At 46.4% G+C, this 26,804-nt stretch overlaps 1 protein-coding gene across 3 annotated transcripts; it reads right to left on the bottom strand.

The window, feature by feature from the left end:
- Nucleotides 1-12,682: 12,682 nt before the first annotated feature.
- MAP1LC3C (microtubule associated protein 1 light chain 3 gamma) lies at nucleotides 12,683-26,517 on the bottom strand. Of its 3 annotated transcripts, none has more exons than XM_042976140.1 (5): nucleotides 26,442-26,517; nucleotides 20,034-20,089; nucleotides 19,739-19,845; nucleotides 17,262-17,638; nucleotides 12,683-12,734 (listed from the first exon to the last, which is right to left on the bottom strand). In XM_042976140.1, exons 1-4 carry the CDS (start codon nucleotides 26,455-26,457, stop codon nucleotides 17,434-17,436), a joined length of 384 nt encoding a protein of 127 aa, XP_042832074.1. In that variant the 5' UTR covers nucleotides 26,458-26,517; the 3' UTR covers nucleotides 12,683-12,734; nucleotides 17,262-17,433. The 3 variants fall into 3 exon arrangements, with proteins under 3 accessions (XP_042832074.1, XP_042832072.1, XP_042832073.1); XM_042976138.1 differs by lacking the exon at nucleotides 12,683-12,734 and adding an exon at nucleotides 14,828-15,733; XM_042976139.1 differs by lacking the exon at nucleotides 12,683-12,734 and adding an exon at nucleotides 14,828-15,340.
- Nucleotides 26,518-26,804: the final 287 nt, after the last annotated feature.

Raw genomic sequence — 26,804 nt, 5'->3', positions numbered from 1 at the left:
GATTTTTAGGGATGGTGACTGCTCCCTCGGAAGGATTGATGCCAGGTCTGATAGTCTGTGACTAAGCTTTTCTGGGTGTGGTGAGAACTTCTAGCGTCCTCTGCTGTGATTAGAGGACTCAATCCTCCCAGGATGATGAAACTCCCAGGAAGTTGATCCCTTTTGGAGCATCTGTCCTTAGGCAGATGAGGGGAGTTCAGAGAAAGCCTTTCCATGCATTTGCTGTTTTTCAAGTGCCTGCGGCTCAAAACCATCCATATGCCTAAGTGGCTATTCTGCAGCAGCATATTCTGCTACCCACCACGGGCCATGCCAGGCATTGTAGCCAAAGCCAGGGGCTGAGCTTTTATGTCAGAGCAATGGGAACCCCGGAGGATGTCAGCTGGAGAAGGAGCCTGACTGGACTCGCACCTTTTAAAGATCCTTCAAGCTATTGTCAGAATTAGAAGTCCTTTCCACGGAGTCTTACTGCCAGGCCTTTTGAAGGGAGAAGGTGCAATTTCTAAAATCTAACAGAAAATAAAGCCTCCAATGGTAACAGCTCCATGAGGCAGTCAAGTGCACGGACGCTCAGCAAGCCAACTTCCTGAGAGTAGTAGCTAATGCTTAGCTAGTGTTTAATCTTTGTCCAGCATTATTTCAAGCTCATTATACGCATTAGCTCATTAAATCTCCATTAAGATTGTGAGGTAGCTGCTGTTTTTATCTGCATTTTTACAGATGAGTTCTCTGAGGCTCAGAGAATTTTAAGTAACTTTAGTAAAGTCACAGAGCAAGTAGGGGAAAGTATCCTCATTCCAGCAGGCTGGATGGTGGTTAAGGGGATCTGGATGTGCCAGCCCAAATATGCCACTCTGGTATAAGGATTACATGGAGCTGAAGGCAACTGAGAATCAAGAGATGCAGGAATAATTCTGTGCCCTCCCCCTTATCTGCCTAAAAGCAGGGCATAGCTTTACCTTTGTAAAGTTGTCCTCTGTACCAGGAGGAGAAGAACAACTCTTACCACTAGAGATGAGAGGATTGTCATGAATAAACCTTACTGAAATAACCCCTGGCTTCCACTAGTTTCCCCTATATTTCCTAGTCACTTTGCTAATTTATCATTCCCAGAGGCCCAAACCCTTTTCTTTGGTAGATAAAACCTCGAATCTAACCACATCTTCTATTATGTGAACTCTCCTGCACATAGATATGAATGATCCATCTTTCATTAGCTTAATTTGCAGGCCCTCGGGAACTGAACAGAAAAGAGTAGACGAAAAGTTTTTCTCCCCTTGCAGTAGTAATGGGAATCTAGATCACAGAGGGATGGGACAGGTCACACAACCCTGTGGCTGCCCTGAGATTCAGACACTCAGCTCCCTGGATCCCAAACCACTGTGAAAGCACTTTGGTGACAGAAAACAGCCACAAAGTAAAACATACATCAAACACAACTGAAAAACAATAACTCCCAAAACCCCTTGGATTTTTGTTTCACAGCCCTGGTTTCTCCTGTCACTGGTGGAGAACATTTCCACAAACATCAAAGGGAGTTCAGCCCCAGCCCTACACCCTCCAAAACCCCTTCCTTCCTGTTGGGGCTGGGGCTCCTGGAAGTCAACACCCAAGACTCAAGCCCACACTACGTTTAGGGGATCCCTTCTCTGGCCCTTCTGGGGCCTCAGGCTGTCCCAGAATTGGCATTTTACTGTGTTCTTTGCCTGCTGCCTGGCCTGGATGTGAATTCCTTTTGTCTTGCTTCCCTCTTGCCCCAAGGCATCTCTGATGGATGGTTGACCAATGTTCTGGACCACAGTCACTGCTGGTTCAGGATGCAGGTGATACCTATAAGTTATTACACAACGGTGACTGACTGTCAGCAGGGCTGAAACTCTCAGGTTCTTGAATAAATGAGACAGTGGCCATTCTAGAGTTCTGGGCCAGGGGTTTCAAAGTGTGTGGTTTCCAGACACTGTTGCCAGCAACAGATCACCTGGGAACCTGTTAGAAAATTTCAGGCTCCTCTCTAGATCTTCTGAATCAGAAACATAGGTGAGGCCTTCCAGTCTTGTTTAAAAAGTCCTTCAAGGGAGGTTGATTAATGCTGTGGCACAGCCACGAACCCAGGTCAGGCTCAGCAAACTGTGGCCCGTGGGCTCAATCCAGCCCACCACCTGTTTTTGTAGAACTTGCCAGCTAAAACTGGCTTTTACATTTTCAAACACTTGGGGGGTAAAATCCAAGGAAGAATGACATTTTCAAGACATGTGAAAAATTATTTTATTTTTGAAAAATTATTTTACATTCACATTTTAGTGTCCATAAATAAAGTTTTATTGGAACACAGCCACACCCATTCATTGACATTCACATATTGCCTCTGGCTGCTTTTGAGCTATGACGGCACAACTGTGGCAGAGACCACAAAGCCGAACATATTTACTATGTGGCCCTTTGGAGAAAAGTTCGTTGACCCTGCTCTAGGCTAAACTGTTTTGAAATCAGCAATGTTTGGCGAAGTGTGACAGCTGTCAGCTGCACCCCACACAGGCTAGTTACAGAGGGGAAGTGGTGATCCCAGACTTTGCCGCGTAGAATCCATTTCTGTGCCACGCAGTTCAATGAGTTTGTCTCTAAAAGATGCTAAAAATGGCACTGGGATTTAGAAAAGTTCCCAAAGGCCCAACCAGTCCCAGATCCAAATAAATAGATCTGATTTTCACACCCCAAAATTCTGTTTCCACTGTTGGAAATTTTGCCAGGTATGCCCAGCTGGTGTTTATCTATGCCTCTGTAGGGCAAATCTAGGCAAGGAGTTTGATGGTCTTGGGCTAATTCAAAGTGTCCCTGGAAGAAGACTAATGAGGATAGGAATCCTGAGGTCAGAAGTCTGAAGGTTAAGCTTACCTTGAGCTAGGACTCGACCACACTCAGCTGACAGAGCAAGCCACGTGCAGAAGCTGCATTCACTGGCCTCACCTGAGGGGGGTCTGAGGAAGGTCTACAAAACGTCAGTCAAATCTGTCTGTAGCTTCTGCTATAAGAAGCAGAGTCCTGGGGTGCCTGGGTGGCTCGCCAGTCAAGCATCCCACTTCAGCTCAAGTCATGATCTTGTGGTTTGTGAGTTCAAGCCCTGCAACTGGGCTGTCTGTTGTCAGCACAGAGCCTCCTTCGGATCTTCGGTCTCCCTCTCTGTCTGTCCCTCCCCCACTCACGATCTCTCTCCAAAATAAACATTAAAAAACAAAAAAAAAGCAGAGTCTCGAGAAATGAGTCTAGATAGGTGATTAGATCTTTGAGGAGCTTGTATAACACTTCGTGGAAGCTGGGGTTTGTCCAGCATATGTAACTAAGGATCATGGTGTGTTTTAAAAATGGGGGAGTCACATCTCCTTAAAGCCAGGTTGTATTAGGTTCTAGGGATATAAAATAATGCTCTTGCCCATAAAGAAAGCATGGTCTAGTGGGAGAAACATAGGTAAAGAAAAATTTTTAACACATTAAATTTTGGACTAATGTTAGGCTTTTGGAAATTTGTGAATCCAAGAACAAGACACCTTAACTATGGACATGCAGCTTCCCAAATACCCCCAACCTCCCACAGAGGCGTGGACTCAGGAGGACTGGGTGGGTCTGCCATCCAGGATGGCTGAGGTTGGGGTGGGGGCATCCTCATGGAGGGGGGCACCGGTGCAGGCAGTGAAAGAATTCACCTAAGGCAGAGCAAAAGAGATAGAAGTTTATTGAATACACCTCAAGGGTGCAGCGGGCAGGACAGCAAAGCAGAGACGATCTGCAAGGAGGGAGTGGTGAGGGGCTATAGTTACAGGGTGGAGTGAGGCTGTATGGGAACATATGGAATTTTCCCTTGTTTGGTAATCTTAGGGACTGTGTATCATGAGCACGCTGTGAAAACGCACACACAAGTTGTCTTTCCACACAGCTTCATTCAGTCTTCAAGCAAAGTGCACCACAATTATGAAGCAGGTTCAGGATTCCAAACTCAGTGACATTTCACCATGTGATTAAACGTGGCTTCTTACACGGCACATGGGATGGAACATACAACAAGCCACACAGCCAACAGGATATGGGAAGGTGTAGGGAGCTGGTGCACCAAATGGGGAGTCCGTGGGCGGGAGCACAGTTGACAGGAGGTCGGGTTGAGGTCAGCCCCCAGCACTCACTGCTTATTATGTTCAAGCAGGGAAGGATCTCGGTTCCTGTTCACAGATCAGTCAGGCAGAGCCCCCAGCGGCAGCTGCTTTTTTTAAGTGGTCAGACGTAGAGGGGTCACGTCTGACGAGTCTGACAGTTTGCTGCAAAAACCCTCCCCTTTTTAAAGGGGTTTAACTCATCTTGGGCCCCTGCAGACTTCCCCTGCTTCTGGGGTGTGAGCTGATGCTGGTCCCTCCGTATCTTGTAGCTGCAGTACCTTTAAGTGCTTGCGTCATTGCTTGACACGGGCTTTTCTGTTGACATGAGAGACTCCATTTTGCTCTCTACACGGTGCCTGGTTGTAACTGGTCAGTTAGGGCCTTTGGCTATTTTGATGTGGGTCGCTTAGGAAGTCTGTTTGCAACAGCTGGGTGGTCGCTGGGGGCCCTTGTGCCCTGCTCATTTTTCCACTGCTCAAGCCTGTTGCCTAAAAGTGGCCTCTACATGAGGCAGGGAGTCCCGACCACCACAGGGGCAACTCAGAGGGTCAGCTGGTAACAAGGCAGTGGGCAGGAGGGGCTGTGTCTGTTTGGGGAAGGTCAAGGTGTTCAGTGTGCCTGGGATTGAAGACTCCCACAGGTGACGAGGGGGTCCCTGCTTGTAATGAAGACCAGGCTCCCATCTGGCTAGGCAGAGTTCAACCCCCAGCTTTTCTCTTACCTGCCAGGTGGTCTTTCTTTATCCTGCTGCCTCTCAGTGTCCTCAAGGCTAAAATGAGTTGTGCTTACTTTGTAAGAATTTTGAGAGGCTTAAACGAAACCTTTCACAGAAAACAGATTAGCACAATTGCTCATTGCTGTCAGTAAATGTTCCCTATTTGTTTGTTAACAAAAATCTAGCTGAGTAAATTTGAAGATCTAATTGGCTTTACATGATTCATGAATTAGGCAAAAACCCATCAAGAAAATAGAGGGGGAGCTCTGAGGAGTGGTACAAAAGGAAAGGTTTTTATAGGAAGGAAGGTGGGGCAAGGAAGTTATTAGCAAAAGAAAAGGATTATTTCAGGCAAGGTCACTTTCCCTCAGGGGGAAGAACAGGAGTTCTTATGCAGACTTCACTATTGTTGACTGAGGAGGCTGAAACTACAATTAGGTTAGGTACTTAGTCCCTTACCAAAAGTGACTCCATTTCAAACCTGTTCCTTTTTAACATTAAGACTTAAGGGGCCCCTGGGTAGTTCAGTCGTTAAGCATCCAACTTTGGCTCAGGTCATGATCTCGAGGTTCATGAGTTCGAGCCCTGCGTTGGGCTCTGTGCTGACAGCTCGGACAGGAGCCTGGAGCCTGCTTCGGATTCTGTGTCTCCCTCCCTCTGCCCCTCCCTTGCTCGCTCTCTGTCTCTCCCTCAAAATAAATAAATATTAAAAAAAAAGATTTTACATTATTGGGGTAGGTGGGTGGCTCAGTCGGTTAAGTGTCCAACTCTTGATTTCAGCTCAGGTCATGATCTCAGGGTTCCCCGTGTCCGTCTCTGTGTTGACAGCTCTCTCTCTCTCTCTCTCTCACACTTTTTCTCTCTCAAAATAAAAAAAAAAAAAAAAACTTTTAAAGAGTTAAAAAAAAATGTTACATTATTATTGCTTATGAGTTCCAAACAGTTAAGCCGGAAACATATCAAGCCTTAACATAATCTTCTACCTTAACCCTGTTTGTTTGCAAGAGGGACTTTGCGGGGTGGGCACAAAGGAGGATGGGGGTCAAGAAGTACAGACTTCCAGGTACAAGATAAATAAGTTCTGGGGGTATCATGTACATATGGCAACTACAGTTAACAACACTGTATTATATACTCACATTGCTGAGAGAGTAGATCTTAGAAGTTCTCATCACAAGAAAAAAAAGTTGTAACTGTGTGAGGTGGTGGATGGTAACTAAACTTATTGTGGTCCATTTGCAATATATACATAATATCAGATCATTACACTGTATACCTTAAACTAATACAAGCTCCTATGTCAATGATATCTCAATAAAATTGGAATAAAATCCCAAACAGGCCAAGGTCAGGAATGACCTCACTCACTGCTTTCTGAGTACATACCTGGTGCGTACCTTTTTCTAAATTCTTTTTTCTTTACTTAGGTCATCAGTGATGAGGGAGCTTGAGGCAGGCTGAGGGCAAAACACAAGCTAGCACCCCCCTCCCAGGTGGGGTATGTGTGATATTCTTTGGACACTCCCAGCTACCCCAAAAACCAGGAAAGGACGAAAAAACCAAATGGTTAAATTGATAAGAGTCTCCACCAACCTACCAGAAAAAGGCGATCCCATCAACGGCCTAAAGTCTAGGAACTCCCTACTGTCACTGTTAATGCTTTGCTAGAGGTAAAAACAACCTTAGCTGGACAACAGCTGGGCCTCCAGAAAGTCTTTAGCAAGTGAAAGTCTTTTTGGAAACTCCCTTCTGACTTTATCTCCCTGGATTCCTTAAAACAGTCACCTCCCACACTCACATTGCACTTCTTCCTGCCCATAGATCCTGTCCCCATGCTTTGATAAAATTCACCTTTTTGCACCAAAGAATTGTCTTCAAGAATTTTCTTGGCCATTGGCTCCGGGCCCCAAGAACCCCCCCATCACCCCAAAACTTCATCAATCAGAATCACTTAGTACATTCACCATGACATGGTCAGTATTGAAGCCAAGATTTGCTCCTTTCACTAAACATTAATAAAAGACGTTCCTTAGGCTTCAATAGTGGCTTCACAGAGGCCACTGTGGGAGATGTGGGGGTCTGTGGGGGAGAGAAGTTGAGGGGGGAGTCAACCACCAGGGGAATTTGCACGGTTTCACATTAAATGCTGGTTTCAAGTTTCATTTCAGTTTGCTTTTCTTTTTAACAGTTTTTTTTTTTCATTTTTTCTGAGAGACAGAGAGTGCAAGTGGAGGAAGGGAAGGGGGTGGGAGTCAGAGGATCTGAAGGAGGCTCCATGCTGACAGTAGAGAGCCCAACATGGGGCTTGAGCTCACAAACAGAGAGATCATGACCTGAGCCGAAGTCAAGAGCCAGACGCTTGCTTAACTGACTGAGCCAGCCAGGTGCCTATTTTGCTTACTAAAAAGTCCTACTTTTACTAAAAAGACTACAGACAAGTTAGTTTGATCAAGAGGGAATGAGAACATTTTCTTGAAGCAGCCATTGTAAGGGTTAAATTGTAGTGTAGGGCTAACCACTAGCTTGAAAATAACAACTTTGTTCTGACACTGAAGGTCAAAAGATAACAGCCTTGCTTTTCCTCTTGTAAATCAAGCTTCATACTCTTGTAAATCAGGCTTTACCAATGAAGGAAACAAAGCTCAAAGAAAAGAGCATCAGAGACAAGGTCAAGGAGATCCACTGGTTGCAACTTAGCGGCAGAAAGTCTAAAATAATCACCTCATTCGATAACTGTCTCTAACTCATCTGGAAACTGTTTCTAACTCATCTGGGAACTGTTTCTCTGTTCTGTTCCCAAATAATGATAAAACGATGTGATCGGCTTTAAAAACTCTGTACCCTGGCTGTTCAGGGCCGCACTCTTATCAAGAGTGTTGGTCCCGATTGGTCGGCCTTGCCTCTCATTGTAATAAACTTTGTTGTGACTGTCACTGGTGCCCGTAGCATTCTGTTTCGGGAGTCGTGTGGATGCAAGACCATGATTCTGGTTCCCGGTCTGCTTTCCACTTTCATTTCATCTGCTTTATTTCAGGATCACACAGTAAGGGCTAAATTTCTGTATATCCCTCAGTCCTCTACCCTCAAGGACTACAGTCTCCATTTAAAAAGTAAACCGAATAGAAAATGAAAAGAAAACAAACAAGCAAAAAAGTTGGGATTGTCCTCAAACTAGAAAAGGAAACTTCTGTATAGAGTGGAATAAGTACTGCTCAGGACTGTCACTGTGGGGTCCACACCCCTCGCCTCCTGGGCTCCCCATCACTCATCACACAGACACTGGCGACTGCCCTGACTGGGCAGGACAGGACAAAGGCATCCCCTACCCCAGCCCCAGGCCAGCTTCTGCCTGACTCCTGGAGGTTTTACAGAAATCCTCTGTATTCCCTGGAACTGGCCTCCCATGTTACTTGTGGACAGTGGTGCACGATCAGAGTCCCAAGTCCCTTGCCTGCCTTCTGCCACTTAGTCCACTGGTCCCAGCTGAGTTCTGCTCCAGGCTGGTTCACATCCCTCTCAGTAGCCAGCTTGTCTGGTGCACGCCTCCCTGGTTCTTGTAGTCGAGTCACTTGTACACTCTGCACGGGACCAAAATGATGGGACCTATCCTAAGGCTGCATGTCAGTAAAGCAAGACTGAATACCTCACCTAAAGGCAGTTTCAACCTCCCCTGGACAGGAACCTGTAATCAGCCAAGACTGGAATTCTTAGGTCAACTGTAGGAGGCAATCCCCCGGGATTTCATCATTTCATTATGCCAGCTACAATTTTATTTATTTCAAAGGGTCTGAGGATTACTTGACTCCCAGTCCCCTGGGCAGTTTTTAGCTGTGTCAAATACCTGCTGGTATAAAAAGATGTCAAACTGGCTGAAACTAAGTTAAACTAAATCAGTTTGTCTAAAAGCCAAGTAAGATGGCAGAAAGTGTTTAAAACGGTGCTGAGACACAGGAAATGCTCCCAAATTATATTCAAGAACATTCGGTCCCCCAGCTGCCTTGTTTCCCAGTGGAAACAAAGGACCAACGTGACGTTTTCACCACTTCAGGGGGCCCTTGGCTCTGGCTGGTTGGGGCTTCTCTGTGGCTCTGAGTGCTGAGCAGATCCCGGGATCTCAGTGACTCAGGAGAACTACTGGGAGACCCAGACTGAGAGATGTCCACACTGATTTGGGGGCAGTGGTAGTTTTCCAGAAGTTGAGAGTAAGCCATAGGTTTAACCTCAAAGTCGTTTAAGGAATGATCATCCCAGCTTGAATCAGGACTTAAAAGGGCCCTGAGATCTATAGCTGGAGAGAGAGAACTTCCTATTTTTTAAAAAAGTTTATTTATTTATTTTGAGAGAGAGTGAGCGAGCAGAGGTGGGGCAGAGAGAGACAGAGAGAGACAGAATTCCAAGCAGGCTCTGCACTGTCAGCACAGAGCCTGATGTGGGGCTTCAACCCACAAACTGTGAGATCATGACCTGAGCCAAATCAAGAGCTCAATGCTTAACTGACTGAGCTACGCTGGTGCCCTGAGAACTTTCTATTTAAGTGACTCTGCAGCCAGAGACAGATATCCACACTGCACCTTGAAGTCAGTCTCCCCCAGAATAGGTCACTACAAGGCCACTCAGAAAATGTCTTCACAGCTGTGCAAAAGTACTACACCCTAAGATTTGGCTTCTCTTACAGAAGGGACTTGGAATTTCCAAATCTAATTTAAAAAACAATTTCGGTGGGGCACCTGGGTGGCTCAGTCAATTGAGCATCTGACTCTTGGTTTCAGCTCAGGTCATGATCTCATCATTTTGTGAGTTTGAGCCCTGTGTCAGTCTCTGTGCTGGCAGTGTGCAGCCTATTTGGGATTCTCTCTTCCTCCCTCTCTTTCTCTGCCCCTCCCCTACTCGCGGTGTCTTTCTCTCAAAAAAATATATAAAACTTAAAAAAAAATTTTTTTAATGTGTCAGTCCTGAAGACTAAAGAAAGGGGCAGCTCTAGTCTCTTTTCTACCCCCACCCCCACTCCATCCTTACACACAGAGCCAGCCCTCTCCCCTCTCCACACTCCGCACTCACCTGGGTAATTTCTTTAGGTTTCAAGGTGAAAAATCACGTTTTCTGAGCAGTCTTCAGTACGATCACAAAAAATATTGTAGTTATTCATTACCTTTCCCTTCGTTTGATCTGATTTCATGATTTAAGTATTTGAGTTTTGTTAGTCATTTCTCTGAACATACTATGGACTCCAAAATCTGGGTCTTTTAGTTACGACATCTTCATGGAAGACATTCCAGGGTCTTAACTCATGTTTCTGTATTTTAGCAACCACCCTGTTATCCCCAAATGGATAGGAGTCTATTTGAAAAGTAAATGCAAAGAAGTTGAGAACATGTTCATTATCTTCATGATGGTTTATTCATTCATTCATGTATTTAATTCACACATGCAATCTTAGTTTATGTTGATTCTCCTAGGCAAGGTACTAATCATAATAATTAAGACATTGTAGAAAAAGCAATAATAAATGTAGGCACAAGGTATGTATGCAGGAAGGGCAGGGGGAATAGCCATCCATACCTGGGGTGGTAGAAGCCAGTTGACTTTGGTTTTAAAGATTAAGTTGGCATTTTCCAGTGAATCAAAGTGGGGAATACCCCATGGAAAGTTTGAGACCCAGAAGGTGGGTGTAGTTCTATTTGTTCAAAATTTACTGTGTAACATAGAGTCCTAAGGTGCAAGGCTATCCATAGCCCATACTAGAGCCACACATGGGGTTGCCTGATTTAGAAAATAAAAAATGCTGGAAACACAGTTAAATTTCAATTTCAGATAAACAAAATTTCTTTTTTTTAAATTTTTTAATGTTTTTTTTTCTTCTAAATTTTTTTTAATGTTTATTTATTTTTGAGACAGGGAGAGACAGAGCATGAACAGGGGAGGGTCAGAGAGAGGGAGACAGAATGTGAAACAGGCTCCAGGCTCCGAGCTGTCAGCACAGAGCCCGACGCAGGGCTAGAACTCAAGGACCGCAGGATCATGACCTGAGCCGAAGTCGGCCGCCCAACCAACTGAGCCACCCAGGCGCCCCAATGTTTATTTTTTAATTTTGAGAGAGAAACAGAGCATGAGCAGGGGAGGGGCAGAGAGAAAGAGACACACAGAATCCAAAGTAGGCTTCAGGCTCTGAGATGTCAGCACAGAGCCCCATGCGGGGCCGGAACTCACCAACCATGAGATCACAACCTGAGCCAAAGTTGGACGCTTAACCGACTGAGCCACCCAGGCGCCGAACCCCCTCTTTTTTTAAGTAAGTATGTCCCATGCAATGTTTGAAACACAGGATGATACAAATGTGAGTTTGATCTCTAGGCTTATTGGCTCTGTGCCTTTAGGGATTTTATTTGACTTTTCTTGACCTGGGTTTCTTCATCCTTAATGGGAATAATAACAATAATAAGTATCTTTCAAGATCTTAGTGAATATTGACTATGAATTGTAGGGTCATTATAACTCCCAAATAAATAAGACTCATCGATGAAATGGAAGGAGCACAGAACCAAGTCAAGAAGCTGCCTTGGATCTTGAAGGACAAGCAGGAAAATGTCATCCCTAGAGGGAGGGACACTCCAGACATGAAAGAACATGAACAATGACCCTGAAATGCTTAAAAGATAATAAAAATAGAGCACAAGCAGGAAAGGATGAACCAGTACATGAAACGTTTGGCAAGAAGTGACAAAGACACAGAATGAGGAGACAAGGCAATGTCTTTCGATTTGAGGGCCAAATTGAAAGGTTGCTGCCAAAATGATGTGGCATTAGAGGGAACCATGATACTTAAGTTCACAAGATACTGTCCATTTTGTTTTATCATTGGGGCTGGTCGTTTTCAGTGACTGAAAATCCTTTGTTCCCCATTTGGAGCACCCCTTTCTTCCAAAGTATCACAGACACTGAATCTAGTCGAGGAAATTCTGGCCCACTGACCCCACCCACCCCCAACTCAGATTCTGGTCTCCTGTTGACTTAGAGGTTCTACATGGTTGATTTGCAGGTATTAATCTAATCTTCGGAACTGAAAAGCTATTCTAATACCATAACTCAGTGCCTAGGATGCCTGGGTGTGGCTGAGATCTCTGAACTAGGTGCTGGAGGAGGACTAATATTCATGAAGCATATATCTTCTGATAAAAGGCATCAAATAAAGGTAAAATGACATTTGGGACTTGTTTTATTTCTGCTACTACTAATTCTCTACTGTTATCCCTCTCTTGACTTCCTTTCCCACATGGTGGCCCATGGTCCTCACTCTCCAACCCTGCTCCCAGAATCCATCTGGGCCATTTGTGTCTTTATGATGGTTCTGGTTTCCATGGTAGCACCAGGATTTCGGAGGACCCTGCTTTCCTTCCTGATGTTTTGTAGCGTTAACGTCTGAGCATTTCTTTCCCGTGGGCTGGTTAGCATTCACGTCAAGGAGACACATACAATGCTCTGTGTACTCTTCCCCAACATTTATGTCTGATTTCCTCTTTGTCTAGAGCTAGCCTTTTCAGAGTTAATGGGGAGTTACCCCATTAGTGACTTTAAAATTGGGGGGATTTAGCTTTATTGGCAGCAAACTGCTTGGTAATTTCTAAACCTAATGAAGTGGTGTTGGCGCCACCTGGTGGCACTTGCCGGCTCTGACATAAATGTCAATGGAGACCCTTGAGTTCCGAACTAGTGAGTTCATAGGGTAGAGGAAGCCGCTCCGGGTATGGTCTTGCTAATGGGAACCTTGCTGCCTTTGTGACTTCATCACTTGTGAGAAACGTTCATATGTGATTTAAAAACTTTGGTACCAAAAGTGTGCTGATCTTTCGTCAATAACCTGCTCAGAAGGCCCACATGTTCTGAAACACAAACGAGAGATTTTTCGGATGAGGGCACTGACGTCGATTAAATAATCCCCCAGACACACAGGGGAAGACTCTTCTTTTGAACCTAGGTTTGTCAGATGACAAAGTTCCGGCTTGTCCCAGGACACCACAGTGTGTGTGCCAAATTGTGTGCTCACAAAGTTGAGAGAGGAGGGTGTAGGTAGAGCACTTTCCGAAGAGGGGAGAAAGCCTCAGGGCTGTTACTACCCATAATGTCTGGGCCTGTGCTACTCAAACTCTAAAGTGCCCGTGAATCACCTGGGGGATCTTGACAGATTGTAGGTTCTGACTCAATGGGTCTGGAGACAGCCCTGAACTTCTGCATTTTTAATAAACTCCTAGGTCAGGCTGACCTGCTTGTCTACAGATCACACTTCTGGTCTAGAGTGAACTTGAACTGTGGTTTTGAGCAGGGAGCAATTTCACCCCCCAGAGGACATTTGACAATGGCTGGAGATTTTTTGGTGTCACTACTGGGGTGAGGGGACAGTGCTACCGGCTTCGGTAAACAGAAGCTAGGGGTGCTGTTAGTCTCCTATGATACCACGGCAGCCTCCACAACAGAGAATTACTGACCCAAATTCCAGTTGTGCACAGGTTGGAAAGCCCTGCCCTGGATTTAGTCTTGTGTGATGGGCCTGTCTGCTGTGAGCAGCTGAGGTCTCCTAACCCAAAGGGAGTTGGCTGGGAAATGGGTATGAACTGGTTTCTTTTGTTCCCGAAAGGAAACAGTTCACACTAGAAATCCCCCATCCATATTTCAGAGGCAAAGGAAGGGTGAGTGGGCCTGGAGGAGACTGGTGAATATGAACCATGATTAGGAGTACCTTTTGGCCAGTGGAGAACTCTATGTGTCTACATTCAGCGCCTCCAGTCAAGGACTTAGCAACACAAAATCAATGAATCCAGCGACTGGGAAATTTCTTTCTCATCTTATATAGGACCAAAACAACAACAATGAAAAGAAAGTTCTTAATGTGATTTATCCCCCAGGACATCTTGATGATAAAATTATACTGTAAACCTGGACTAGGGGATCAGCAAACTTCCTCTATGAAGGGTCAGACAGTAAACATTTTTGGCTTTGCAGGTTATACGGTCTATGTCACAAATACTCAACTCTGGCATTGTCGCACAGTAGCAGCCAGAGCCCATGGTAAATAAATGGCATGGCTGCATTCCAGAAGTACTGTACTTACAAAAATAGCCCATGTCAGATGGCTGGAGGCAGTAGGCTACTGTTTGCTTATCTCTAGTCTAGGCAGTCAAGTGCATCAGATCAGCTGTAGATTCTGTGATAGCTGTGACATAAGCAGATGCATTTTTATCTTATCCTCTTTGGTTTTATGGGAGAGGATGGTTCCTGCACGGAAACAGGCACTAAAACCAAAATGGTTTCCTGGCTGAGCTGGTCATTGTAAAAACAACCAATGGCACAATCCCATCATTCTAGTATCTCCCTCTGAAGTGGACAGCTCAGGTTCTCTAATCTATCACCAAGCATTGATTAGCCAAATGTGCTTAGCATTACCAAAAGCCATGCGGAATCCAAAAAAGGAAGGCCACAGTCCATTGTTCTTAAGCATTCTTTTGTTATTACGGTACTAAGACAAAAACGCATAACCACAGCGAATTCAAATACCCATGGATAACTTATTAAAAGTGCTGGTAACACTTGGTTAAGCATTGAAACTGCATACTTTCTTTTGTTACCAAAATAAATTCCACTTCATTCAAATACTTAAATGTAAACAAAATGGAAACATAGTGCTAGAAGTAAACACAGGATGGGCATATACTTTTTATAATCGTGGAGTTAGGAGAAACTTTCTATTGAGAACATGAACTCAGAATCCACAAGGAAAAGATCACAGAAGAATAAAAAGGAGTTATGTAAGACAGTCTGCCATAAACAAGACCAAAGGAACTGGGTAATTATTTTTAATACATATGGTATACAAAGAGGGAGTCACTCAACTTTGTGAGCTCGTAAAAATCAATAGACAATGATGAATACTGTAACAGAAAAGTAGTCATAATTTACAGAAGTACACATTGCCATTTAATCTTACGCCTCTGAGTAGATGCTAAGAAAATAAAGGAAAAAAAAATCCGGACCAAAATCAATTGGACTTCATCGCCTAGGGACAGGTCAGTGGCGGTCTTGGTTCCTCGGATCACATGCCCTTCCACTTCTCCTTCTGAGGATGGCCATCCCGGAACCCACACTGGGAGAGGCACATGGAGCTCCTCTTGTCTCAGCTGGGCCTGGCCTTGAGTCATCCTAGCCCAGGAGTCAGACGTGAGACCAAAGAAGCCTCCAGATGATCCCAGCTCCCAGCCGTTCAAGTCACTCCCAGCCCTCGGGTCTCCCAGCTGAGTCCCCCGACAGCAGGGAGCTGTTGCCACTGTGCACTTTCTGGAATCTTTACTCACAGACTCCATAAGTGCAAAAAAGCCGTGATGGTTTCATGCACTGAACTTGGGCTGGTTGGTTATACAGCAGGAAACTGGACACTGTCCACCACAAACGAGGCAGCCTGAGGTCGATGCAGGAGGGAAGACATATCGGGAAGGGTCTTGGAGACAAAACAGAGCACAGCAGTTCACTCAGCTACAATCCAGAGTGATGATAATCTTAGATGCTGGATTCAAGAGCAGCCGCAGGGACGGGTAAGACTGGGAGCAAGAGCACCAGCCCCGGGCACGGCCAGTTATGTGGATGTCCAGCGCCAACCAGCTCTCAAAGTCAAAGTCAATCTTGGGAAATGGACTCATTTAGGAAGAATATTCACTGCTCAAGGTGAAGCAAAGGATACATCTGGAGAACAAATCTGGGAGGCGCTGTTTCACTCAGCAGATGGCAGAGAGGACTTGATGGATGTGTGTTAGAGGAAGTGAGTAGAGCAGGAGAACAGGCAAGCTGGGCGTGGGAAGGACAGCCACGGGCAGGAGAGTGGGCTGGCTGCTGCCTGGGAGCAGTGAAATGCAGCCTGGAGCAGGACGATGGATCCACGGATCCACGGATCCAGGAGTGAGCAGAGGGCAAAGGCCAGCTCAGTGCCACTGGGGGATGTTAGGGAGATCACACCTTCACTGAGTCTCTCTCTCTCTCTCTCTCTCTCTCTCTCTCTCTCTCTCCAGTTAGAATGCTTCTCCTTTCCCACTTACCAACCTTAAAATAAAACCCTAACGCCTTAGCAAAGTCGACCCTGTAGGATTGGCCCCTGCCTAGCTTCTCTCGCCTTCCCTGGCTGCAGCCACGCTGGAACCCTTTCCGTTTGTAAAGCTCTCAAACCTTTGGATCTCACAGCCACCCTTCCCCCTGGCATGCTTAGCCTCCACCCCTGGCTCCTGGTCATCATTTGGGTCCAAGTTAAAGTTCTTCCCTCCCAGAAGCTCTCTCTGACCCTCCTTCATGAAGTATTAAATCTGCTAATCACCTTCTGTTTCATTTTGTTTTTCTTTATTGTACTTATAAGCATCTAAACTCATCTTGAATACTGTCCTTCTTCCCTTCCTAGAATCAACTGTGACCCCTGAGGTCTGGGACCTTACCTGTCTTGGTCAGTGTTGTATTTCCAGCACCTAGAATAGGACTTCCCTTTCAGTAAGTGCTCAATAAATGTATGTTGAATTAAATAAATAAAATTCCTTTCTAGACAAACTCTTATCCATGCTTCAAGACCCAGCTCAAGTGGAACACCCTACAAAGCCTTCCCTGACGAATACCCTCCAAGCACAGTTGGAGTGCTCATACTTGGTGCTGCAGCTGCTAAACCAAACACCCACTGTCACTCGTTCCATGAGTTCCGAGCTCTGCTACACTCCCCAGGTTGCAAGTCTCCCTGGTGGGCTAAGTTGATGAAAGCGGGCTCTGTGGCTCAAGCAGCCAGTCTGAACTCGAAGAGTAACCTCATCAGATGGAGGGCCTCGCAGAGGGCTAGGAGTGTGGCTTCCAAAGCCAGACTCTCTGGGCTCGAGTCCCAGCAGATCGTGTTGTGTGAATTTGGAAAACATTTTTTTATCTCTCTGGGCCTCAGTTTCCTCATTGTGAAATGGTGATAACAATAATTAACCAGAGAGAGTTGTGATGAAACACTAAGACACGTGACCTGCTTACATAGCTGGCACAGAGCAAACATGTACGAGTTAAGTGACTCTATATTGATCAGTTGTATCTTTGGCATAAATTCATATGGTATAAACAGATAAAACAGAATCTGAGAGAAAAGAAGGTGGAGTGAAGGCTGTGAAAATACAGCAATCGTCTCCGGAACGACACAGATAAGGACCCCTGCCCCCTGAAGAACGCGGGGGTTCCCCTGAGACCCGTCCTCAGGCCGAAGTTCCCAATGACCGAGCGCACACAGGACTCCTGCCCACACGGGGTGACACCAGACTCCCCAAGAGCCTGCCGGCCTCCACCACACAAGACACTTAGATCCTTCTCCAGCTCATCGTCGGAGAACCATAAAGATCTACTTAGAAAGGACTTACTATTTACACGATTCCCAAGAGCCAGCATGCCATCTTACACGGAGCACATGGGAGCCTGGAGCCTCACAAAGGAGACAGGGGTGGCCAGGTGTCCCTGTGATGGCTGGTGCTGATCACTGCCTGCCGCACACACTGGGGCTGGTCCATGTCTCCGCAGGTTTGAGAACAGGTTCTAGACATGCTCTGCAGAGGACGGCAGGGTCTTCCCGGAGCCCAGGCAGCCGAACATCTCCTGGGAGGCGTAGGTCACGTACACGAACCCGTCCTCATCCTGGTAGTCCCTGTAGACCTCTGCCATGGTCACACTCATGCTGACCAGGCTCTTATTGTTCACCAGCAAGTAAAAGGCTTCAGAAGCCCCCAGGACCAGGCGGCTCCTAGGCGGGGGGTGAGGGTGGGGGGGACAGGAAAGGGAAACTTTAACTGGGCAGGGCATGGGCTCCTGACCCAAGGCCTGACTTACCTCTGTTTGTTCACTGCAAACATGTCTACCCAAGGAGCCCACTTCCCCGCTCTAGGAATGGTCCTCAAACTTGACAATGACCCAGGAGTGCCTGCTGAAAATACAGATTCCTACACTCCACACATAGAGATTCTAATTCAGTTTGCCTGGGAAGCATCCCAGAGGGTTGCAGGATCATGACACTCAGGAAGATAGAATTGCTCCCTACTCCTTTCCTGCAGCTTTAAAATACCATAAGTCCTCCCAGTTGGGCCAAAAGGGTGAGGCGATCCTATTGTTTACTAGGGGACATACCAACACAAAAATGCTAAGCAAATAAGCTCTTTGCTCTTAAACCAAAGGTTTGCACATCCCCAGACATACAAACGTGATTACAATATCCTCCAGCATCTCACTGTTAAACAGCCTTGGGATGACATTTTAGAAGGTTGCTGCCTCCAAGTGTGCCCTTCCGCCAAACCCACCTGCCCCTGGCCATCTCTCCCCCACCTCAAGGAAATGGAGAAACAGCAAAGTTCAATTGGACATGCTGTAAATGTCAAGGTCAGTCTGAAGCCTGGCTCATCCTGGAGTGGAGGACAATGTGATGATGTAGACGCCCAGGTAAGGGCTCTGCACCCCCTGCAGCACATTTCCATGTGCTCTGCTTGCAGACGCAGCCCAACCTGCCCACTCTGGCCTCAAAGCTTTGAACCTTCAGGTCCATGTGGCTTTGGGACACAGGTGGCTGGAAGCTGATTAATTTTACAACTAGATAATCCTTCCTAAAATAAGCACAGAGATTTTAGCTTTGACGACTGTATGGCTGTCTTTGGGTAAAAAAGAAGTGTTCTGCAAAGGGTATGGGTGGAGCTGGGAACGGGCGCATTGCCTTCAGCTCTGCAGGGAACTCTGCTCCTAGAGTCTACACCCCCATCTCCTGTCCTTGGCCATGCTCTCTTTCCATGGGGGTTGTGGCATTCCTTGGAGGAGGAGGCTGTGGACAAGGATTTTTGTCTATTCTTTCACTGCTGTAAAGACAGAGCCCAGAAAGAACACAGAACATAACTGATGCTCAATACACATCCCGGAGCATCAAAAGTTGGGATGGAGAGTGGGTCAGGGCTGGTGGAAAGGAGATGACTCTTGTCTGGGACGGAGAAAAAGAATAGCTCTCGGAACTCAAAGGGTTGTTTCTGAGGGAGGTGGGGGAGGGGAGGTCACACTATGTTACATCAACATGTTGGGATATAATCCTAACTTTCATGCTCCCTTAGCCACCTCTGTTCACACTGGGCCAACGTAAGCTTCCCTGAGGAGAGGAAATCAGGACGCTCTTAAATAACTCATCAAGACAAACAAAACCGAGAGCAACACACATTCATAATGAATTCTCCAAGCAACAAGCATCTAGGCAGCTTGCAAGGGCTGGCCTCACCGGACTTTTCAACCCTGTGAAGAATTACCTCCCAGGTTGTATTCACATTACTCCCAAGTCATTTTTATTGAATCCATGTGTCAGGTGACACTACTTAACCCTCTGAAACTTTAAAAATTTCTCCATTTTCTTCACTGTGCCTTAACCCAAGGAAGGGGCATGTGTGGGTACTCCTTCCCTGTTCTGCCACCCAGGGTCTAAGCAGTGCAGGGAGTATTTGCCTTTTGAAGAGGTCCCCAATCCCCTGGTGCACACACCCTTTAAAGGTACTGTGTCTCTCCTGGGAAAATGCAGACTGGGTTTTAAACAGCACGTAGAGGAAAGGCACTTTCGGTCTAGTTTCAGAGCCAAGACTACCTCTGAAACATTTTAGAAGAGTTACTCTCTTTAGATTTGTTATCTGTGGGGTTCCCCCACCTGTTTAAATTGGATTAGTTCTCAGAGCATCTTTTCTGGGCACTACAGATGCTAAAAGGTGAGTCACAGAGAAAATGTTTTCCCTCTCTTCCAGAATGCTCCCATCCTCAGAACCAAACCAACTAACAAAGCAAACAGAAAAAGCCCAGCACATGCCGCCACATGTACTTTGTCACCTACCGGATGATGCTGAGGAACTGGGTCATGGTCAGCTCTTGAGGGACCAGGAACTTGGTCTTGTCCAGCGGAGGCAGGAACTTTTCCCTGGGATAGCGCTCCACTATCACCTGTCAAGAGGGTCAACCCCTAAGAATGTGACAGAGCTCTCACTGCCTTAGAAACTTAGAACAGGGAGAGCCAGTGGGGATTTTTTTTTTTTGTTGTTCTTCTTGTTATATTTGGGGTTTTGTTTTTGTTTTTGTTTTTGTTAAGAAACAAGGCATACTCCTTTTCAAAAAGCACAATGGAGTCTTACCGGGATCTTGTTTGGGAACTTTGCCTGGATTCCAGCAACTTCCTCTTGTCTGGTTGCTGTGAATATTTTAAAGACAAAAGAATAAGTAAACAGCAAGAGAAGCCTGTATCCTGTTCCCTCTCTCTGGCAACCCAGACAGCAACTCTGAGAACTTTACCTAAACTCTTCCTCTGCTTGAAGGGTCTGAGGCTTTGGGTTTTCTGTGGAGTCTGCATTTTGCTCAACAGCTGTGTCTGTGTCTGACTTAAAAAAAAAAAAAAAACCCACAACCAGGACCTAATTCATTCCTCCAGCTGCTTCCAAACCACCCGCAGGAGTCTAAAGGAGGCCCTTATGTAGGGCTGTGTGACATCAGGTGTCTCCAACCCGCCTTTCCCACCCCCTCCCTGGGCAGGAGGAGGTCAGTCCTGAGGAAGGACCTGTAACAGCCACCTGCTTGCTGGTCCGAGAAGGCCACTTTGCTCATGATCATTTCAAGATATTTCTTTGCTGGAGAAATTAGGGTTCGCAGCAAAACCAGGGGCTGTGTAATCAAGCAGACTAGGTCTGCACTGAGAACTCTGGAGAGGTCAAAGAGCTGTTTGCTAAGGACACTCTTGTGCTTCCATAATGAGCTATCTTGAAGGTGGGCCAGGATGGGGCCACCCAATGCTGAAGTAGGCTGCTTAATTCTCACAACAGACCTTGTCATTTTTCACAGAAAGAAATCTTTGATCAGAAAGGGAAAGGCATTTGCCCAAAGTCACACAGCTAGTAAGAGAGGCCGTTGAGGTTAAAACTCAGAGTTGGTACAAGGTTACACTCTAGTATATGCTGACATTTTATCTTCTCTGCAGTAAAGGAGAGAAGGAAGCCCAGTGACCCCAGAGATCTCCCTTTAAGAGATAAGAAACAGGGGTGCCTGCGTGGCTCAGTTGGTTAAGAGTGTCTCTTGATGTCGGCTTAGGTCATGATCTCCGGCTCTGCATCAGGCTCTATGCTGAACATGGAGCCTGCTTGGGATTCTGTCAGTCTGTCTGTCTCTCTCTCTCTCTCCCCCTCTGCACCTCTACCCTGCTCATGCTCTCTCTTTCTCCAAGAGAGAGAGAGAGAGAGAGAGAGAGAGAGAGAGAGATAAGAAACAAAGGCCCATGAAGGTTAACTGATTTGCCTGGGATCCAATGGCTGGTAAGAGGCGAGACGCAGATCTTCTAGGTCCCAGCGTCCAGGGCTTGCCTCCAGACATGTACGCCCATCATCCGGGAAAACCTCTGGACTCTGAATGTACAGACGGTTTACATTCCCTGTACTTATTTCCTGGAAGGGTCACTCAACAGTGAAGAGTTTTTGAATGAACAGAGAGTGATAGGAAGGTGATGGTACACCCTGTATGTTTACTTCGTGAATCAAAGAGTGGGAATCTCAGTGCTTTGCTTAATCATCAGGAATGGACATCGAGTGATGAAATGATGGCCTCACTGACAAGTGGCCTCATCCTCTCTCTTTCCCTCTGATGCCCTTTAGAAAGGGCGCAGGCCCTGCACGTCTGTAATCAAGCAACTTTCAAATGCACAATCTCACTTAAACCTCAGTCGCCTTGTGGGTGGGAAGGGCAGGCAGGACGCGCATATCCACACCTGGCGAGGTGCACCAAGGTGGAGTCCTCTCCAGACCGTCCAGTTCCAAGAGTGGTCCCCACACCCAGGACCAGCAAAGCTGGCTCTGGGCCTGGCCCTCTAAGTACCACCTCAATTTCTGATTTAGATAAATCACTTCACTTACTGATATGGTTTTCCTTGTTGAGAACTGGTTATTTTTACCTGATTAAAATGGTTTTTTACCTCATGCAGAGTGGTGAAGCGAGACTTGAATGAACTCATTTCTGTGCAGGTGCCTGCACAGGGCCTGGCACCAAATCCCCCCAACACTGGGCCTCCGCAACCCCCCACAGGCTGGGAACGTGGATGTGCACAGAGGTTTGAAGGCTGAAGGAAATAGCTCTGGGTTGGGGCCAGGGGAAAATAAGTCCCAGCTGCAGTATTTGGTTATTAGGGCTTTGAGATGTTTCCTAACTGAGCTGCATTTGGCTTTCTCAGCTGGCACCTGGGATTATTATTTCAGCCAGGCCTACCTCTCCGGATGGAATGGGAGTGAAGGGGGTAGTAGAATAAGGGAATTGGGAAGAAAATAAAATGTGGCAATATTCATAGAGTATATTGTCATTCAGGAAGAGAGTGGGCTAGATCATTTTTCTCTTGTGGAAAAGCTTCTTTTTTTGAGGGGAGCAGTGTGTCGGTGGGGGCTGTGTAGCCCCATCATGCTCCTGGGGCTGAGGGGCAGGACTCAGTCGGCCAGAAGGTGACCAAAGCCACATAATGTCGATGCCACAAGGACTGTGGGGAAGGAGATAGGAATAACACGTGGTAAATAGCTGAAGCAAGAGTGCAGGCTTGGTCTGGAGTCCTGGCTATTGATGTTTAAATAAACAAAATCCAGCTTTGTTCTTCTTAGAGCTCTACCTGTCTCGCAGACAAGGCGTATCAAAGATGACATGGCTGAGGTCGTTCTGATTCACCCACCCCACTCTCCTCTGATCTGGGGCCTGGACAGAGCTCCTGGGAGGAGAGAGAGCAGGTGAGATGAGATGTAGGGCGCTTGCAGTGGGATTAGGAAGACTTATTTCTCCCCACCGCCTTAAAATAGCAACCAATCTTCCCATGACTCTACCAGACATGTAACTGTCATGGAAAGGACAGCTTTGAAAACAGACTTGGGTCCCAATTACTTCTTTGAGCCTCATGTTATTCATTAGTGACATGAATATACTTTTTTGCTCATCTCGTGGGTTTGTGTGATGATGAAATGTGGGGGGCTCTGGGGTGTCCATGTATACGTGGCATGGCACAGTGGGGCTCAGGAAACACAAGTTCTTTCACTACCCAAGTCCCATAGCCTGTAGCCTAGTCCGCTCTGCTCATGCTTCCGGAACCTTCCGCAAGAGTTGTTGGAGCTCACTCTTTCCACTGAGCTCACTGCCTGTCCCCTTCTTCAGCTGCGGTCTGGAGTCTGTCCCAACATCAATGTGTACTCTTGGGAGGTCAGCGGTAACACATAAAAACCCCTCTTTTTAATCCTCGTTTCATTTGGTCTTTGATCTGTCAACATCTTCTCCTTCTGAAAAGTCTCATCCTTTGGATTCCAGGATCCCACTTTTTTGGGATTCTTCGCCCTTTTGTCCCCACTTCTGAAGCTGCGAGTTCTCCTTAAGTTTCCTAAGGAGATAAGTGTACTCTCCATTGGTCTGGATTAAATTCACATTTATCTATGTGAATAAAAGCATTCACAAAACATCTCTGTATTTCTTGAACTGTGGCCATCTGCGGATTGCATCGAATGCCTGGAAGCCTGTGGAAGTGCAGCGTCCCCCTGGGATCAGCGTGCTTCCAAACCCCCACTATGGGGCGGGGGGTGCTGCCCTAAGCCCCTGCTATGTACAAAGTTTAGAGCCACCAGGCTCTTGATCTTGCCACCACCCACTCCTCACCTTGCTTCATATGCTTTCCTGGGATGATTTTAACTATTCCTGAGGAGTGAGGTGACTCGGTTTCTCCAGTGTGATTAAATCCAGGCCTGTCCCTGGGCAAATGTAGATGTTTGGGGCTTACAGAGGGACTAAGACAGATCTACTTTGCTTTCCCATCCTATCCTAGTGTGGCCACTCTTATTCATCCTTCCTGGTGACAAGCATTTATTCTTAGGAAACAGGTGTGGAAAGTTACCGCCAAATGGAAGTGATTTGCGTGTACATCTCCGAGAAGTGGCCGCTGCAGGTTGGAGGGCTTGAGTAGAAGGAAGTCTCCATCAGTGTGTCCATTTCAGACAGGACAGGTTCTGGAGGTGGCCGCAGAAGGCCAGCTGACTCCTCCAGGGAAACTTGTCTGGACTTTGTGGCTTCACAGAGGCACCAGGGGAGCCAGACGGGAGATGAGTGGCAAAGGGGACCTCTCTGCTGCAGAGATGCCCGAAACTTCTCACCCTAGATAAGACTCACTCCAGGTGGGAAGGCGATGTTCACATCCACAAGGTAGAAAGCTGAAATTCCAATTCACTTCATTCCATCTTGTTTTCTTCATCAAGTGCCCTTGAAGATGCTGCTTACCAGCAAGACTTGTTTATCTGATCAACATCGATGAAAATACTTTGAGTCAGATCGTCAAAGAAAATAGAAGATTCTGGTGCCCAGTCCCAAATTAGCCACTGAATGATGAAGTCACTTGAGCTCAGAATTTGCTTAGTTAGCCCATGAAATCATTTCAGTGCTGGTACTTTGCTATCATGTCCCAAGGACAAAAGTAATCCACAATAGCTATTCAACGACTGAGAGTAAGACCCTGTCTGTCTGTGCAGCCCCAGCACCTAGCACAGAGCTGGACATACAGTTCATGCTCTATAAAGTTAAATGGATTTATCTGCATGCAAATGTCTAACACAGAGAAGTGCCCACATGGTGGTGTTGCCTGAAGCCCTGCATGCAGCAAAGACAAACTCCTATCCAGACTATGTGTTGGTTACATTCAGATCATTTGCAGCATCTTCTAGCAGTAAAATGAGGCTGATGGCATCTGTCACCATTGGGTAACTGGTTGACTTCCTTGAGGACTTCATGCTCTCAGGGCTCTGGCATCAGTCTCCATTGGGTGATTCGACATGTGGCAACAGTGCAGTGGTAGCTAGATCTGGTGAGTTGGGATTCATGCTGCCGGGCCCGTGCCTAGCCTCCATCCCATGGAATTGCCACCATGGGTATTCCTTCACATGGTCATTGTTCCAATGCTGGGAAAAGTGGGTATTAGTGGCCAAAACCAACTGGATGACTGGCCACATCATTCTGTGTCCTCGGTTGTTTAATGCCTTCTTGGTGGTAGATCTCTGTTGGCATTCATGTGTGTTATAAAGACCTCCACACTTCACACCTACGCCCATAGGTGTGTCTTCATACCTCTTTCTTAGATGTCCCTGTCCCCATTCTTCAGGTGTTCTTCTCATAGCTCCTGACCAATCAGCCAGGACCTCTGCCGCTGCCCAGGAATCTGTATTTACCCCAAGTGAATGACTGGGTGCATTGCCCAAAGCTCTGCCCGGGGGCAGGACTGCCTCTCACCGCTGACTCCAGGGCATAGGAATGGGGCTGGCACGTCCTGCACCTTGCACATATACTGAGACTACACACCTGTGAATTCAGGGCAGCCTTTTCCTTCCTCTGTCAATGGATTGTAAACGACCCTCCTCAACAACAACCGGAGTGAAGGAAGGAAGCACATGGGCACAACAGTGGCAAATCACACAGGGGTCTGGGCTACCCACAAATGCAGTGTTCTGTGCCCTTGGCTCTGTGTATCTAATCCTACCCCTTCAGCTTCCTGATGGACTGTTGCTGGGTCTGACAAAATCTATCTCATAGTGGCCAGGTCTTAATGTCCATGATCAGCTAATATTAAATGATGAATCATTCTCTGTTGCAGGTGACATGGCTATGCTTTGGAGCCCAAGGGGTCTAAACTGACTGTTTTATTGGGACTGACCATAAACCCAACACAACATCTTTTTTCATCACAGATACCATTAGGTCTACCTGGTCATATGGCCCAAGAGACATGGCTACTTGCTACAGAGTTCTTTCTTGCTGTGGCCACACTCAAAGCTGGCAACATGTTATGTCGTCTAGTATATTCTCAAGTGCAGAATATGCTGTCTTTGGAACCCAGAAAAGGCAATCAAGCATTGCATTTCCTTCTTTGTAGTGGGAGGTGTGCTATACAATAATTTGTTCTTGACTATTGAAACGATGTCCCAACATACCCAGACCACAGACTCCCTAAAAGCTTGATAGCTTAGGCAGGCCCCTGAGTCACTGAAAGATTTATATCCCACCTCTGGAAAGCATAAATGTGCCTCAAAAAGGCTTCCAATGTACTTGCTACTTCGTGCTCATTTGAATGGATCAACATCATATCATTGATATATTGGACCGATGCCATATTACTTGGGATGTCTGGAGAATCTATTTCCCTCCAGACTATCATATGACAGAGGGTAGGTGAACTAACATAGCCTTGCATTATCTGCTCCAAGTAAATGCAAAATGTTTTTAGTTCTTTTCGATGGGGATGGAAAAGAATGCACTTGCAAGATCATGGGCCATATACCACGTATCTGAGGCTATGTTAGTATTTTACATCTAGCAGAGCAGCTACAGTGGGGCTTCTATTTTGGTTGAGCTTCCAAGAGCCAACCTAAAACATCATGGAAGTGGCATCATCTTCTATGGTCCTTGCCAGGATATCAAATCCTTGCAACAGGGAAATGCTCTCACGTCAGTAACCTCTCCCTTATCTAACTTTGTGTTTCATGTCTGCCCACCACATGTACCTCTCATCCAGCACATTTAGAATCAAGACCTCTATGTTCTCTCCTGGCTCCAGGGGTACTTTTTGTTAAGTCCTACAGCTCCTCTGAGAGGAAGATACACCCCACCTCTCCTACTGGCCATTTTATGCTAATAACCAGGTTTAGGTCACAATTTACCCAGCTGCTTATGTCAAACTAAACCTATTTATTAGCATAATGGCCAGTGGGAAAGGTGTGGTAGTTGCTAATCAGGGACGCATGTTCCCCTGTAAGGTGACTGTCTCTGCATGATCTTCAGGGGAGGGAGAAAAACTAGCTTTTACCTGGAAAGAGCAGACCAGATCTTTCAAGGGCACATAGGGGCTCAAGAGTTTCAAATTAATT

The sequence above is a fragment of the Panthera tigris genome, chromosome F3, assembly GCF_018350195.1.
Source record: "Panthera tigris isolate Pti1 chromosome F3, P.tigris_Pti1_mat1.1, whole genome shotgun sequence".
Classification (NCBI taxonomy): Eukaryota; Metazoa; Chordata; class Mammalia; order Carnivora; family Felidae; genus Panthera; species Panthera tigris.
The sequence above is the reverse complement of the archived record's forward strand: the minus strand, read 5'-3'. Positions and strand labels throughout refer to the sequence as shown.